A 14873-nucleotide genomic window follows, 5' to 3' on the forward strand; every position below is an offset into this window, starting at 1 on the left:
ATACTTTCAATTATTTTAGCATAAATCCAGATGAGGTGTGAAAGATGTCTCCTTGTATGTGATTATTTCAATAGCATTAATTAATCACAAGCATAGAATTCTACTCCCATGCCTTCTGAAAAATATAATACTATTTATAGTACAATTCAGGAGCTACTGCACCCAATTCCCAGTGGGAAACTAGCAACATTACTGGGCTCTCAAATATTCTATGTTTTATTTATTCACATGATTCCATACAGGTACAAGGACTCCAGCACCACAAAACACAAAGAGGGATGCTAATGCTTATGAGAACTCAACTAAAAGAAAACTCAAAACCATGATGAAATGTCAAGTAACGAGGTTTGACACTTCTCTAACATTTTTCACCAATAAACATTTCTAATTCTGCAGCCTGATGTAATTACTAAGAAAGCTGATCAAGAACCACTACAGCATTCACAGAGCTAAACTCCTGTAGCCAGTAAGAGCCCTTTAAAGATGCTGTCCCATAGGTTTGATGTATGGTACAACACAGCTGTGAAGAGATGATCAGCAAACTAAATGAGCAAACTTCCGTCAACATTTTATGTTGACATTTGCAGTGTACAGCAGCGTAAGTGGACATAAAAGCCTGAAAAGCATTCCAGAGGTCACCTACACAAACCCCTCCTCTTGTGTAGTAGCAGCTACCTAGGGAGCAGTTCTCCAGGGAGAGATGAATAGATTCCTCAGCCTACTAAACAAACTTATTTGTCTTGATGAAGTCCATTAGCCTGGGATGTCCTTTCTATTAATTATATTATACCAAGTCAGAAAATAATTAAACTACAAACATTCCGTGCAAAAGAAGGAGACAAAGAAATTAGAACAGCGGCACATAACCATTACAAAGTTTTTTTTTTTGAGCAGTGCTTGCATGCCTATTTATGCATACTGAATAAAATGGCAAAAAAAAAAAAAAAAGCTATGACAACAAATTTTATAAACTATCTTGGTCAAAGCTGTGGAAAAAGAAAGTGAAAAGTCTGTTCTGAATAGGCATCTATATGCCTTCAATACCTTATCTGAGGAAGAAAGAGTAATTATGGAGAATTGTATCCTGTTCTTACTGAGACAAAGCATAGCAACATCTAGTTGGTGCACCTGGTGCTCATCTGATACATAGTTCCATGCAGTACTCAAATTCTGAGCTGTAATCACCCATACCCACTTGTATGCCATCATTTCATCTATTTTAGCTTTATACTGCCCTTGACAAGAAAAACATTTTCCCACACCTTGTTTTTTTTTTTTTTCTTTAAAATCTAATTACTGAAAAAAAAAAAAAAAAAAAAAAAAAAAAAAAACCCAAAAAAACCCCAAAAAACAACCAAAACATAACAAAACCAAAACGAAAAACCCCTGCCTGTATCAATACATCTCTGGCAACATGGTCACTGCCAGGCCTTTGCTGTTTCTAATATTTCTCAGGCCAAATTCTACATATTCCTTATCAGAACAGTCTCCCATGAAGTTAGGGCCTTCATGTGTATGGAAGGTTTAAATAACTCCTGAATAATAAAGTTAAAAAATTATCAAAATTATTTTAAAAAGAAGAATAAAGCTGAAATGGAAGTAAGATAAAAATTCTACAGATCTGTTTAATTACTGATTCTAAGAAATTTCCAAGTCATAATCTTTTTTTGGTCACACTTTTAGGATTCTTTCTCTGCTGACAAACAGGCATGCACACAACCTGAAGCTTCCTGATTCCCTACAGGTTAAGAACAACTGCACTTCCCACTTAATTGTCACCTTAGAATTTAAGGAGTAGTTTTGTCACTCCGTCTCCCTCCCCCTCAATCTGCTTACATGATTACAAAAATCTGGTTTTCTGCAGAATAAAGTAGGTGGAAAAAAGCTCTCTGCCAAGATACTTCTTTAATTTTGCTGGCTAAGCAGAATGGCCCATCAATTTTTAAGTTAAAGTCAAGACAAACAGATACACATTCCTAATTGTGATTTGACAAATAAAGACAAAACAGTACTAGAGAAGATGTCTTAGGCTACTTGTGGTTCATCAGCTTTTTCTCTATAGCCTCATCCCCCCCAGGGGTTCTGAACTGGAGTGACAAAAGAAAGCAAATATCTTTGTCCATTAAGTACTGAATTCCATTTCCATGAACTGAAGAAGATGCAACAAGATGAACTCTAAAAATTGCAGAAAATGGTCAAAGCTCAAAGCTTTCTTAATCATACTGGCTAAATGAGGATCCTTTGCACAGCAATTTCTATTTATTTGCACAGCAATTTTCTAATCATGCCTCCATTTGCAGTGTTCTTCAAAGGTATCTATTCAGGGACAATCCAAAAATTCTGTCCTCTCTATACCACCCTTCCATTCAGAGCCCATCACCCTGCCCTTGAAAGCAGTATGATGAGCACACAGTCCAGCTAAAAAATTAGAACAAGTTGTTCAGCTGCTTTAGATCATCCTTTAATTGCACCACTTTTTATTTTTCCAGCCTATTAACTTGAGATCCACTGCAAGCAGCCCCACCAGACAGGTGTAAGTTTACACAGTTTATCTTTATTCCTTCTCATCACCATACTACGAGCACAACAGCTCCACTTGTTTTTTCTGAAGTCATAATAATACAGCATCCTATTTCTCAACCAGCATAGCTGAGTGCAACCCTCATTTGTAAGCTGAAACACAAATATAACACTTGGAGAAAGTCTGGTTTTATAAATCCCAATGTTAATAATCGTGAATTCTGATAAATACCATAGCCTGCAAACTCTATTACTCTTCTGGCAAATCACAAGAGCTCCCTTTGAGAAAAACAATATCATCTGTAAGTCAAATTGGGAAGTGTAAGATAAATGTCTTCCATTATTACCAGAAAACGCTAAAATACGTTAAGTACATTTCAAATGTACTGAATTATTCATGAAGAACAGCTCTGGAAAAAACCTCACCAATCAAGCCAAAAAAAGATGTATTTTCACTCTATATTCTGAAGTCAACAAAGAATATTAGGAAACAGTTCATTGCTTTTATTTTCCTAGCTATACAGACCAATCTAATGAAAAAAATAGTCAGAATTGAGTACTGAGTACACAGACAAACCAAATAAATGTACGAGTGAGATTAGGTTGACTTAATATTAAGTACCTTATTTTCTCCTTGTAATTTAACTGTAATATGTGGCAAAAAGTCAGTAAGATTGGTTTTTTATTTGATTTTTTTGATAATGACCATACACTAATCAAGATACAAAGGAATATAAAATGTTCTTTCATTAAACTATCAGAAGAAACAAAACAGGAAATGAGACTACTTGAGCAATAATTTTTGGAAACAGCTTAACAATGAAGCAGAAATTTGCAAGCTAGCTCTCTCCTAGGACACTACTCAGGCTTCTGTCCATAGTCTTGTAACACACTTTTGTATTCATGATAACCCCCATGGGAGTTTTTACTACCATTTGGCATGAATGCACTACAGCTCTTCAGTCTGCCTCCTCCCTGCAGGGCAATGAAGGGCATTTGTACAGCCCACTGCCTATCTCACCACTCAGCCTAAGTACAGGGTAATCAGCAGGCAATTTCTAAAAGATTGGCTACAGAGCCCATTGCCTTCTTGTTGCACTGGGATACTGACAAAATCTCATCAGAGCCAAAAATATTACAGCTGTGCAGCACTACAAAGGCCTAAGTTTGAAAAACATCTCCACCCAAAAACCAGAAGTGGGCATCAATAAGTTTCTGGATAAAGAATTGATAAAACATGCACAGGACATTACAAGATGTGCAGACTGTGTGTGGTTTCTATAGAAAGAGGGGAAGAGTATTTCAAAAGATGAAGAAAGATGCAGGAAATCAGAACAGCAGAAGAAAGAATCCAAGGGGAGCATTAAAGACCTGGATGGAAGAAAGAGGCTTGACACTGAGACCAAAACCTACCTCCTGTTCTAAGATCGCTATTCTGATTTTAAATTAAAAAAGACATTTATCTGTTCAGCAGCTCTCCAGCCCCCATATCAGTTCCAGCCATCACAGGCTAATAACAGAGATGTGAGAGGGCCTGCAGTATAATAATTAGCTACTCAAATCTACAAGTTCAGTAGTACTTTATTCTACTTAATTCACTTCTCCAAACCATGGAAAACAGCTATGGCAAAGGGCATTTTTGCTCTCCAAAAACTGGAAGGGGCAACTTTCCCCATTTCAGAGCTAAAACCTCACATGGACGAAGTAGGTATGAATCAGAACTTTTCTGTGAAGTTCTACTAAAACACCACATACACGCCCCAGCTCTGAAGAGAGCTTAAAATCACTAAAGAATGTGTTTCAAAGAAGGCAGAGCACCTGAGCAAGCGTTTGAGCATCCTTTGAACCCTGCAATATTCATGATGTCAAAGTACTGAAGGCATTTTCAGTGAGAAAGTGCCCAGTCTTTGAAACAGAATTTGAAATGGATTCTTTGTTGCATCTCTTAAATCTTGTGCATTTCAAATAACAAACTGAAATAGAGTAATGGAACAACAAAAATATTCAAAACTTGGAGAGAATCTACAGAGTCAGTCTCTGAGAAGCAATGTTAGATGTTAGAAAAACTTTGACGTAACTAATTTACTGTTAGTTTACTCCTTTTACGAAAGGACAGATACTGCAGTTCAGCTTTTTGGTGTCTTAAGAACAGGTTCTCAGTCCTAGCATCCAAAGTATTTTCAATTTTTTTTTTTTCCTAAAATTTCTCATGTGTGAACACTGCGCTGTTTACAGACAAAAATATTTGATGTCTAAATTCTGGAATATACTAAGAGTGAATGAAAAAAAAAATATTCACTGAGATGAACACTGCATTATACTCTTCCTTAAAAATCTTCAGTAGCATGCAAAGAAAAATTATATTTTGTTATTGAAACGTAGATGATTCTTCATTTGTGATGGTTGCTATACTTGTGCATATGTACAGACAGTTCTGTGAATTATGCTCAGCTATGGCAAAGAACACTGGACAAGACACTAAACTAAGATTGAGGGGACAAAAGAGAAACTAAACAAAATATTATTTTTATATCAGATCCATAACAAACTGCACAGACAGATATCCCCACATCATGAAGAGCAAAATTATTTCCCCAATCAGAAAATTAATTATTGGAATAAACAACACTAAAAGTTGATTCATTACACACTGTAGTAATGAATCAGCTGAGGATAATGCATTTATCAATCTGAAAGTCATCCATATTAGATGATTACAATAAAAATGTGTCACACACATGCCTTTAGCAACATACTGAAGGTGATAAGTCATAGAAATGAAACTGCTGATCTTTAGAAGCAAAACAAGTTTCCCAGCACACCTGTATTTGTTTTTAAGCAACATTACTTTTCTCTGTTCTCTTATAAACACACATAGGCAATAGTATTTCATTACATCATACTGACAGCAGTCATTTGCATGCCAGCTCAAACTTGAGGACTTCTTTGAGAATTTATCTAACATCACCAACTTACAATAGAGCAACAATGAAGTTCAGTACTTTTAGCCAACTTTCATCCTACAAAGGAAAACATCTACAAAGCTGAATTGTAACACAGAGTCTTCCTTCCCCTCACATCCCCAAGATGCCACTTCCATTTGTCCTAAAATTCAAGTGTTGTCAGCTATCTTTAGATCTTCACTTGAGTAAAAATCAGTTTAAAAAATTAAGTTAAAAAAAGGAAAGGTGACATTGAGACATACATTTTGTCCTTCAGATAGAACAAAAAGTAAAGTTTTCCTAGATTTTGGCCTTAGGCCAGATCAGAATTGCCTGCTTATACTAGAAGGCCCATCAGTAAAACATTGCACATCTCATGAAGGCAGCTGTCTACAAGTGACACTCCTGCCAAAGATAAGCACACGCAGCACATTATTATTGAAGGAGGGCAAGTCTTGGCACTGTGCCTCAAGGGAGGCTCTGACAAATTCCGTATTTCAGGTCTGTTCATTTTGCAGTGTTATTTTTATGAAGTACTCCAGAGCAGAGCCTCAGTGAGACCAGGAATACACTCCGTGCTTGTGACATATTTTCCTATCTATGCCAAATGCCATGATATGACAATGTTTTGTAGTAGGAACTTAAACTCATATGCAGTATTACCTTTACAAGTGCCCAGGAATATTAAAGATGCTATCTGACTGGCAGCTTTTCATCAAGGGACTGGCGTAGACAAGGAGTTGGAGCCTAATCCCCATTGTGGGTTATAGGATATTGCCATTTTCACACTCCATGTGCGACTTGTGGAACTGATTCAGAGAGTAATTACTGCTCAGATAAGCCTCTTCTAGAATACATGCAATTACTTCTCCTGCAAAAAAGGGGGGAAGATGCCTGACATTTTAATAATGTTTAAGTACACCTAAATCTATTTCTTTTCTACTCCTAATTTTTCCTAAATATGGTGAGGAAAGAGGATTTGAAATTACTTAGAAATGCTGGTTCTTGAGTAAATTATCCATGGGTCTGTAAAACCCTCTTGTAAAAACAGTCAACATGAAATAATACTACAAACCAACAGAATGTAAAGTGAATGGGTAATGAGCATAAAAAGTAATCTAGATTTTTTCCAAAAATAAGGACTACTATCCTTTTCAAATGGGAACTATTTAACTTCTTTAAAATTTCAAGGACAACTGTTTCTAAAATATAGACAGTAACCTGGACTAAAGAAAATGTCTGTTTTTCACAACAATTCAAAAAAATATTTTCCTCATGCATTCATGACATTTTTATCTGAATCTCATTTTTTGCCTGCCAAAACAAGTTATAATGTTAAGACTGTAAAATTCAAGGGATCTGTACCGGCATAACTACATTTTAAAGTGATTTTTACACTTAACCTAAGTGTTTTTCATAAATAGTTCATCAGCAGGATTCAAATGCACCTAAGTAGTTTTCTGTTACACTTCAAAACTGAGTAACAAGTACTGATCCTCACCATACTCCAAAAACTGAGCAATTGGCTAATTGCCCATTATTGAAATCAAGCTACAGAAAACAGCTAAGCTTGCCATCATTCTTGCCCTCCAGGAATACACTGTATTTAGGATACAGCAACTAAACAAATAAATACAAAAAAAAAAAAAAAAAAAAAAAAAAAAAAAAAATCACTCCTCACCAAAACCATCACCCACCAATCCCCTCCCCCCAAACCACCGAACAAGTCTCATGCCCTCTCAAATCATTTACCCTAAGTTTTGGGCAGGGAGGTACAGCTTATTTAAGATTTGAAAAGATGAGAAAAAAAGTTGAAAAAATAAAAACAGGGCACCTGTATTTTGTTGAGCTAACTCCAGAGTATCTGGCCCTAAAGCAGTAACTTCTGCAGCTTGAGGTAAAGCCCATTTAGGTGGCACTGTACCTTGCTATTCCATAAATGTAGAAACTCTAGCATTTGATAAAGAGCCACCTGCATGGCAGAAAAATATTCCCAACAGCTGGGCTATAAGAGGGATTAATTTCCTGACCTAACTTTGCCTCCAGTTCCACTCAGAATCCGCTCCAGCTGCCTCACTACATTCTTCATTTTGGTGGCACAACACACGACTTAAGTCACACAGGGAATCAAGGTTGAAAGGATAATGGTGTTAACTCTCATTTTTCAGCGTGAATGCTGCTGTACCAATGACAGCAATAGAATAAATGTTACTGTAAACAGTAGTCAGTTATTTTTGCCAATATAGCATGAAAATATTTTCTGCTTAAAGTCATTCTAAGTGCTTACACTGCAGTGGAAAAAGATCGATTTGGGAAAATATATGGAAAGATGCAGTTGCAGGCAGACCTCGGTATGAGACAGCTGAGGTTTCAAACATCTTCATGCCCAAAGAAAACTAAGATGTTTATTTATTTTGGTTATTTTAGGGGGAAAAAAAGAAGAAAAGAGAAAAGAAGAGCACATTCCCTGCAGAATGGATATGAATCATTTGATTACCTGGATAATATTTTCACAAACGAGTACAGTTTTGAGAAAAGGGATGGTTTGAACCCAAATTTTCAATTCCTGATGAGGTTTACTATTTCCAGGCATCTTTAGAGCAGGTTTGGGTACCTGACATTGCTGAAGCAAGCATTTTTCAGGAGATAATGGAAGCATGGAGAAATTAATTCCACTTCCCTACATACCTATCGTTATTTCTCTAAATAAGAGAACAAACAAAAAATCTGTAAGAGACTATGTTCTTCTTTGTTTATCAGGAGGTAGGTGATGGCTCCTTGTATTTTATCCTTTCTACCTGGGTATTGTAGCTGAGCATCTAAACCCCCATTTACATTTCTCTAGTATTTAGCCTTTTACCTCTTAAAAAGCTGTGTAACAACTGCAAGTTCTGAAGCTTCATCAGCTCACACTCCATTGACATTTTCCTTAGCTCAGCTCCTTCATAATGCATTCAAATGAGGTAGAAATGCTTTTTAAAAAGTATTTAAAATTTAGAAAAAAAAAAATCAGAGGGGAAAACTACTAGAAAGTCTAGCAAATCTAGAGGAAAGCAAGAAGCAAAAGCTCCCACACAGCCAAAATGACCTTAAGTTCACTTAGGCTTAGTTGAAGAGTTTTGCAGTAAAACCAACTAAGCAAGGGTTTTACATTACATGCAAACATTCAACTTGAATGCTGAGGTACAGATTTTCATGTACTTCTCAAAAAGCACAAAACTGACTCCTACTCAAAAAAATTTTTAAATGCTATTTCTGAATTAGCATCAGGATGCCATGCTTTCAAGAAAGGCAAGTTGCATTTACAAATTTTACATTTCCATATTCAGAGTGACAAATGGAACATGGGCTGCCCCAAGACACAAGAACAAAAGTTCTAGTTTTCTATTAAGTGCAATGTCTGTAATAAATTGCAGCTAGCTTTGTGAAAATATGTGCAGTTTCATTAGCCAAAAATGACTGCTCTTAACTTTAGTAAACATTCACTTTGCAAATGTTTACAGTCTCACAAGCACGTAAGTCAATGCAGCATTTGCAGAATATTAAAGCATGTTTCACATCAATTTTTGGTGGATTTTATGTAAGCAAGGAAAACATCAGAATTTCCAGGCAATCATTACAGATTTAATTAATTTTTAACAGCTCTGAAAGACAGCTTACTTTCCCTCAAGAGCACACTGAAAAATGTTTCTAAGAGCATCTCACACAATCAGGAGCACACTTCATCAAGTGCCATGGTGGTAGGATCCGGGGCACCTCCAGAAAAAGGCCACTGGATGTATAGTATTGCAGAAGATGCAGTAGAGATTTAAAAAGTACACCTATGACTCTACTTTAACAACTCAAAACAACACCACCGCCACACACAAAAAAAAAAAACCAACCAACAAACCCACAACCACATCACAAAAACCAAACACTTCTTTTCCTGTGGTGCTCCTACTCATTTTTTTCTAGGTTTCATAGTGAAACAAAATAGTTTCTGTAATGTTCCCCTCCCAACCTGGCTTTAGTCAGTTCAATTAGGAGTAAATCAGATCTACTGAGTCCTTTCAAAGCTTAATTTCAAATTACTAAACATGGTCTCAAGAATCTCACCTGCACCCCCCTTTACAAGTCATAGAGCATCAAAACTGAAGTCAATTAATCACGGATCAAATCCATGATACTTTCAATCATACAGAAATCCTTATTTCAAGGCCCTGGGAAGTTGTAATTTTTGTCTATTAAGACAGTTCCCCGTGGGTCTTTTTTTCTTCAAATGATTTCTTCATCTTTTTACATCAAATGATGTATACACAGATGAATTTTGAGAACAGTTAACAGAAAAGGAGCTACAGCTCCCTGTATCAATACAGGGTAATTTTACACTGACAAGACTGTCCACCAATTAAATAACATATGTTTTGAACTAGACTGATATAGAATTAATGCTCCAGGATTGTGCAGAAGTTTGATGCACCCTACGTCCCATTTTGTCATTTAATTTTAGATAATAATTACATAATACATCATTTCTTAATGTAGCGAAATACAAAACAAAGAATATTGATGATGTGTATTTATTTTGCAGATGTTAATATGGCTAAGAAATATTTCACTCTTGGGCAGGATTACATTTTTCCCATGCAACTTTAAACTCAAGTTATTTGGCATAAAAGTACTCCTGCTTTTAGTGAGTATGAAAAAAATGCAGTAATAGCTGGACCTGAACACCTTCTGTTCAAGTTCTGAGCTAGGCACAAGAGGCACAAGACAGAAAGGCACAAAAATCCCTTGAGGTAGATCAGTAAATTAAGATCTTATTAGGGAAACAATCCCTTGTCCCAAAGGGTGCTTAAACAAAATCTTAGGTGCCCACACAGCTGCAGCTTTCGTGGAAGCAACATATGTGTGAATGTCCTCCTGAAGGTGTTGACCCTATGGGATTTCTCTGCAGGGAGAGAGGAGGTGGAAACTCCCTCTCATTTATTTGAAAACATTGAAGATATCCATGCTTTAACCACATTCCATCACAAAAGGAATCTTAAAAATCTGTTACCACAGCGTTAGCAAAATAATAAAATGCATTTTGACATGTTTAGGTTTTTTTTCAATTGAATCATGTATTTGGCTTCAGTTGCTGGAATGAATTTTGTCAATCCTTAAAGCAGGTGTAGCCAAGCATTAGTAGCTCATATGCAAAGTAAAGGTTCAGCAAGTGTAAGAATATTTATTATTCTATGCAAAGACATCTATTATGAAGGAAAAAACCTTATTTCTTTTTCTACTGAAGGATCTCATAGATGTGAAAAGCAGCTCATGGGAGCAATACTGACAATTAACCCAGCGTGAGCATGGCCCATCAAGATTTCCAGCATATGCATACAGTGCTGTGCTCATCTGCCTCTGATCAGACAACTGTCAACACAATGTCTCCAAAGAAACTTTTACAAGCAGCGGACCTAGACAGTAGCCACTTCAGAGGCTGACAATTCCCTAGGAAAGCACAGTCAATGTTATCAGTGTTTATCTGAATGGTTAACATAGCCTTAGGCTAGTAATTCTGTAGCAGGTACAAAATTGTATTTCTTTCATATCTGGCCCTGGAGTGACATTATCAGGGAAATGAACCCAAAAACACCCAGAAAAAAAAAACCCATTGCTTCTCCTGCTTACCAGCTCCTCACGAAGCTGGGCTATGAGTTCGTCTCTCTCCTTCAGCTGCAGCTTCAGCACTGAGCATTCATCTTTTATTCCATCCTAGAAAAACATCAAAAGAGATGTTATAATAGGCTTAACACTTCTACTTAGCTCATGACAAGAAAAGGCTGTTTCACATAGTGTGAGATAATTACATTCAAATAATGAAACTCAATTTTTCTTTGTCATGTGTGGTATTTTCAATAACATTTCCTAAGTTGCTGCATAAAGAAATTAATGTATCCAAAAACATTGCACAGAAATTTGAATAGCTCCCTGAACAGAAGTCCATTTCATTGTTTTCTGAATCTTTCAACTCTTTTTACTGAAGATCCTATCAGGTCATTCCTTTTCATTTGAGAAACAGCTATGAAATGTTGTAATTTTAATCATACAAAACAACATTAGAGAAATATCAATTTAGAGCATTACTGCAGAGCTCTTGATCTTGGAGAGATGAAAAAGAAAGCACAACAGACATCCACAGGAAAAGAAAAGCACACGCCCCATCCAAACATCTTTTGTCCCACATCAGCTAAAACAGCAGCAGTTCTGCTATTAACTGGGGGAGGAAAGACTATAGTTACCACTTAGTGAAATAACTTCTGCAACTCCATTTGACCTGCATGAAAGTGACCCTAACAGCTAAAACTGCACCCAAACCCATGCCCAGGAGGCAGGCTGCAAGCTGTCTCCAGAAAATCTCATGAGTTCATGTAAGACTCAACATCATATTTGATGAAGAAATATCAACTTCTGTGTTGTTCTGATAAACATCCCAGAGGAGAAATTCAAAACAATAGACTGAACTGTTGAAAAGTAAAAACCTGGTAAACTAACCAGCCAACTAGCTGGCTACGTAACTGTAACAGAACAACTCTATTTTTACAGGCTTCTAGCATGGAAACACTTAGTTTGGGAAGTTTACAAATTTGGAGTACTAGTATTGAAACAAACAAACAAACAAAAAAAAAAAAAAACAGAAAACCACAAGCCATATGACAAGAGAATTTTCAGCAATCTGGTAGTATATTCACAGCACTTATTCTGAAAATAAAAAATTGGACCTCTAGTTATCAGCTAATAGCAGTATAAGAGTGCAGAAATTATTCATATTGTGTTGAGTTCAGCGGTTTGAAAGGTTATAACAAGTGTGATAAACTTGCACTTTGCCACTACTAACGTGTTTGTAAATCCAAATAACCACAAATACAGGACAAGAAAAGTAGAGTGTGACCCCATTTTCCTCACATACAAGATAACAATTATATTCTTTCCAAATAATTATATTGCTCATCATCCACTCTAGCAGAATTGGAAGAAAAAACAAGACACATACACATCAATATTCTAAATATTTAAAATAACTGCAAGAGAAAGTGTTGCACCGTTTCTGGCCGCTTGCACACTACTTCAGTACTATTACAGATCTTCTGAAATATCCAAATTCATAAAAAAGCCAGAGCTCACACTATCTCTGCTAGGGAAAAACTCATGGAACTTTTCTTATTATATGCTATTGAAGCATTTTACTATCTACTGGCAGATTGATGTTTAGGCACATTAGCTGAAAATAAAATTTTAGCGCATCCCAGAATACAGCCTGCAGCACTGGGTATGATACTAGTACACATTTAACATTACTGTTAGCAAAAATATCTGCTTCTAAAAATATGGTTTTAAGTATCGGCAAGAATTATTTTATCAAAGTGAGGTTGTTGTTTAACAGAATGGTTTTAAAAACAATATGGCTATGGTACCTCAAACGGCTATGGTAACAACCATTAGCTATGGTACCTCATATTTTTGTTAAACTGTTCTGAGTTCTTCTGGTCAGGGCAGTTTTACACTGTTGCTACCTTTTGAATTTCTCTTTTTTAACTTAGAATAAAATAGTACAATACAGAGTGGAAAAAGAAAAACATCAAGGTCCCATAGATAAAGACTATTACAAAAATATCTTCTGGAAAGCATATGTGAGCAAATACAGCAGTGAGGCCTGTAACATCGTGCATCAACCACAGCAGGAAAAGTTTTTGCAGTGAGCTTTGGCACTAGGTTTTGTCTAAGAGGCAAAGCAGAACTCCCTTGGACTAGTGAGAGCTTGAAGATTCTGCCTCACAGAGCTTCCAAAGACTTAAAACCCCACAGTGCACTTCTCCTGGCAAAAAGCAGTCAAATACCCAGCTGGATCTTCCTCACGCATGCAAGGAATGGACCCCTCCTGCTCGGCACAGTTCTCTGGGTACTTAACTGCCACATTCCATGCAACAATTGTCTCATAAAATTTAGACCATAACTACCCTTAGAGCTTGGAGAAATGCATGTAGGGATAAAGTTTTTCCCTTGCATTGTCTTATTTGAACAAAACTCTGATTAACCCTTCCAGCAGGACAAGGTGCTTGGAAATCAGTGCCCCTCATTATCAACTCCTGCACAGACCACTGCAGCCTTGTAAAAGAGCACCCTGCAACTTCTGCAATGCTTGAGACCCTTAGGTTTGGACTCTGCAATGATTTTGGCTGAGGTACAGTTAACTTTCTTCAGAGCAGCTTTTATGGCACTATAGGTTAGATTTGGTGTGGAAGCAGTGTTGATAATACAGGCATTATTTTGTTTTTGCCAAGCAGCACTCACACGGCATCAGGGCCTTTTCTGCTTCTTTTACTGCCACTGCAGTGAGTAGAGGGGGGTGGCACAAAGGAGTGGGGTCACAGCCAAGACAGCCAAGTGATCCAAGGAATCTTCCATAAAATGTGGCATCATGCTGGGTATACAGAGCAAGGGAAAGAAAGAGGAAGGACTGATGGTGCTCATCTTCCCAAGTCACTGCTACACACAATAGAACCCTGCCTTCTTGAAGCAGCAGACAGCGGTTTGTTGTTGAATGCAGAGTAGAATTAGGATGTTATAATCTCATTTTGCTGCACAGTATCTGCAGAGGCATCAATCTTTCTTCAAATGCAATAGTGTGAATAAAAGAAAGAAAGCACATTGTCAAGCAGTTGACTGCAAAAAGGTGTGGGCAATTTTCAATGTCCCAGACACCTGTCTGAATGTAGCACTAACAGAATAAAAAATATTGTGGAAAAAAACATCACCAAAACACTGAAAATAGCTTTCAGTAGTTACTTTCTGGAGGGACTATGGCAGGAGAAGAGGCTCAGAAAATCCTTTTCTCCTGCAAGAACCGAAATATTTCAGTGAAGGATTGCATGAATGACATTAAAGAAATTGCATGTTATGGAAAGGTATGGAGGGCAGCAAAAACTGGTGGAATGCTGTGTTTTTCATTAGTCTGTGGGTAAACAGCAATGTATATCTGATGGTGTGAATTCAGGAATGGATCATCTCTACTCCTTAGGAGGTCTGAAATGCTTCATTATCTTCTGAGGAAGTATAATACAGGGCAAAGCTGCTGTGGAAAGACCAAACAATTTTTTGAGAAAAGCTTCTCAAGGTGAATAAGGAATAGCAGACACAGTCTGATGGGGATTTATAGTACAAAAAACAAGGAAAAAACCCAAACCCAAACCTCCCAAAACCCCAGTATTGCCTCCTAATGAATTGTCACAGCAACAGATGTTAAAGAAGAAATAACTTGAAAAGGATGGCCTGCTTTTAGGAGAGCATGCACTCAATGTATTCTAAATGTACACTAAATTTTACTAACCTGGAGAAAAAAAAACATTTCCCTCATAAAGTAGGGCTTTATAAATACACTTTGAA

General features: G+C 36.9%; 1 protein-coding gene across 8 annotated transcripts in view; it reads right to left on the minus strand.

The window, feature by feature from the left end:
• Positions 1 to 14873, minus strand: part of CCSER1 (coiled-coil serine rich protein 1) — a 615878-nt gene that overhangs the window by 268525 nt on the left and 332480 nt on the right. For all 8 annotated transcript variants that reach the window (XM_038134232.1, XM_038134233.1, XM_038134236.1 and 5 more), the window contains one exon: positions 11121 to 11204. In XM_038134232.1, coding sequence (XP_037990160.1) covers positions 11121 to 11204 — 84 coding nt within the window. The remainder of the gene's footprint in view (positions 1 to 11120; positions 11205 to 14873) is intronic.

This window comes from Motacilla alba, chromosome 4 (genome assembly GCF_015832195.1).
Source record: "Motacilla alba alba isolate MOTALB_02 chromosome 4, Motacilla_alba_V1.0_pri, whole genome shotgun sequence".
In the NCBI taxonomy this organism is placed as follows: domain Eukaryota; kingdom Metazoa; phylum Chordata; class Aves; order Passeriformes; family Motacillidae; genus Motacilla; species Motacilla alba.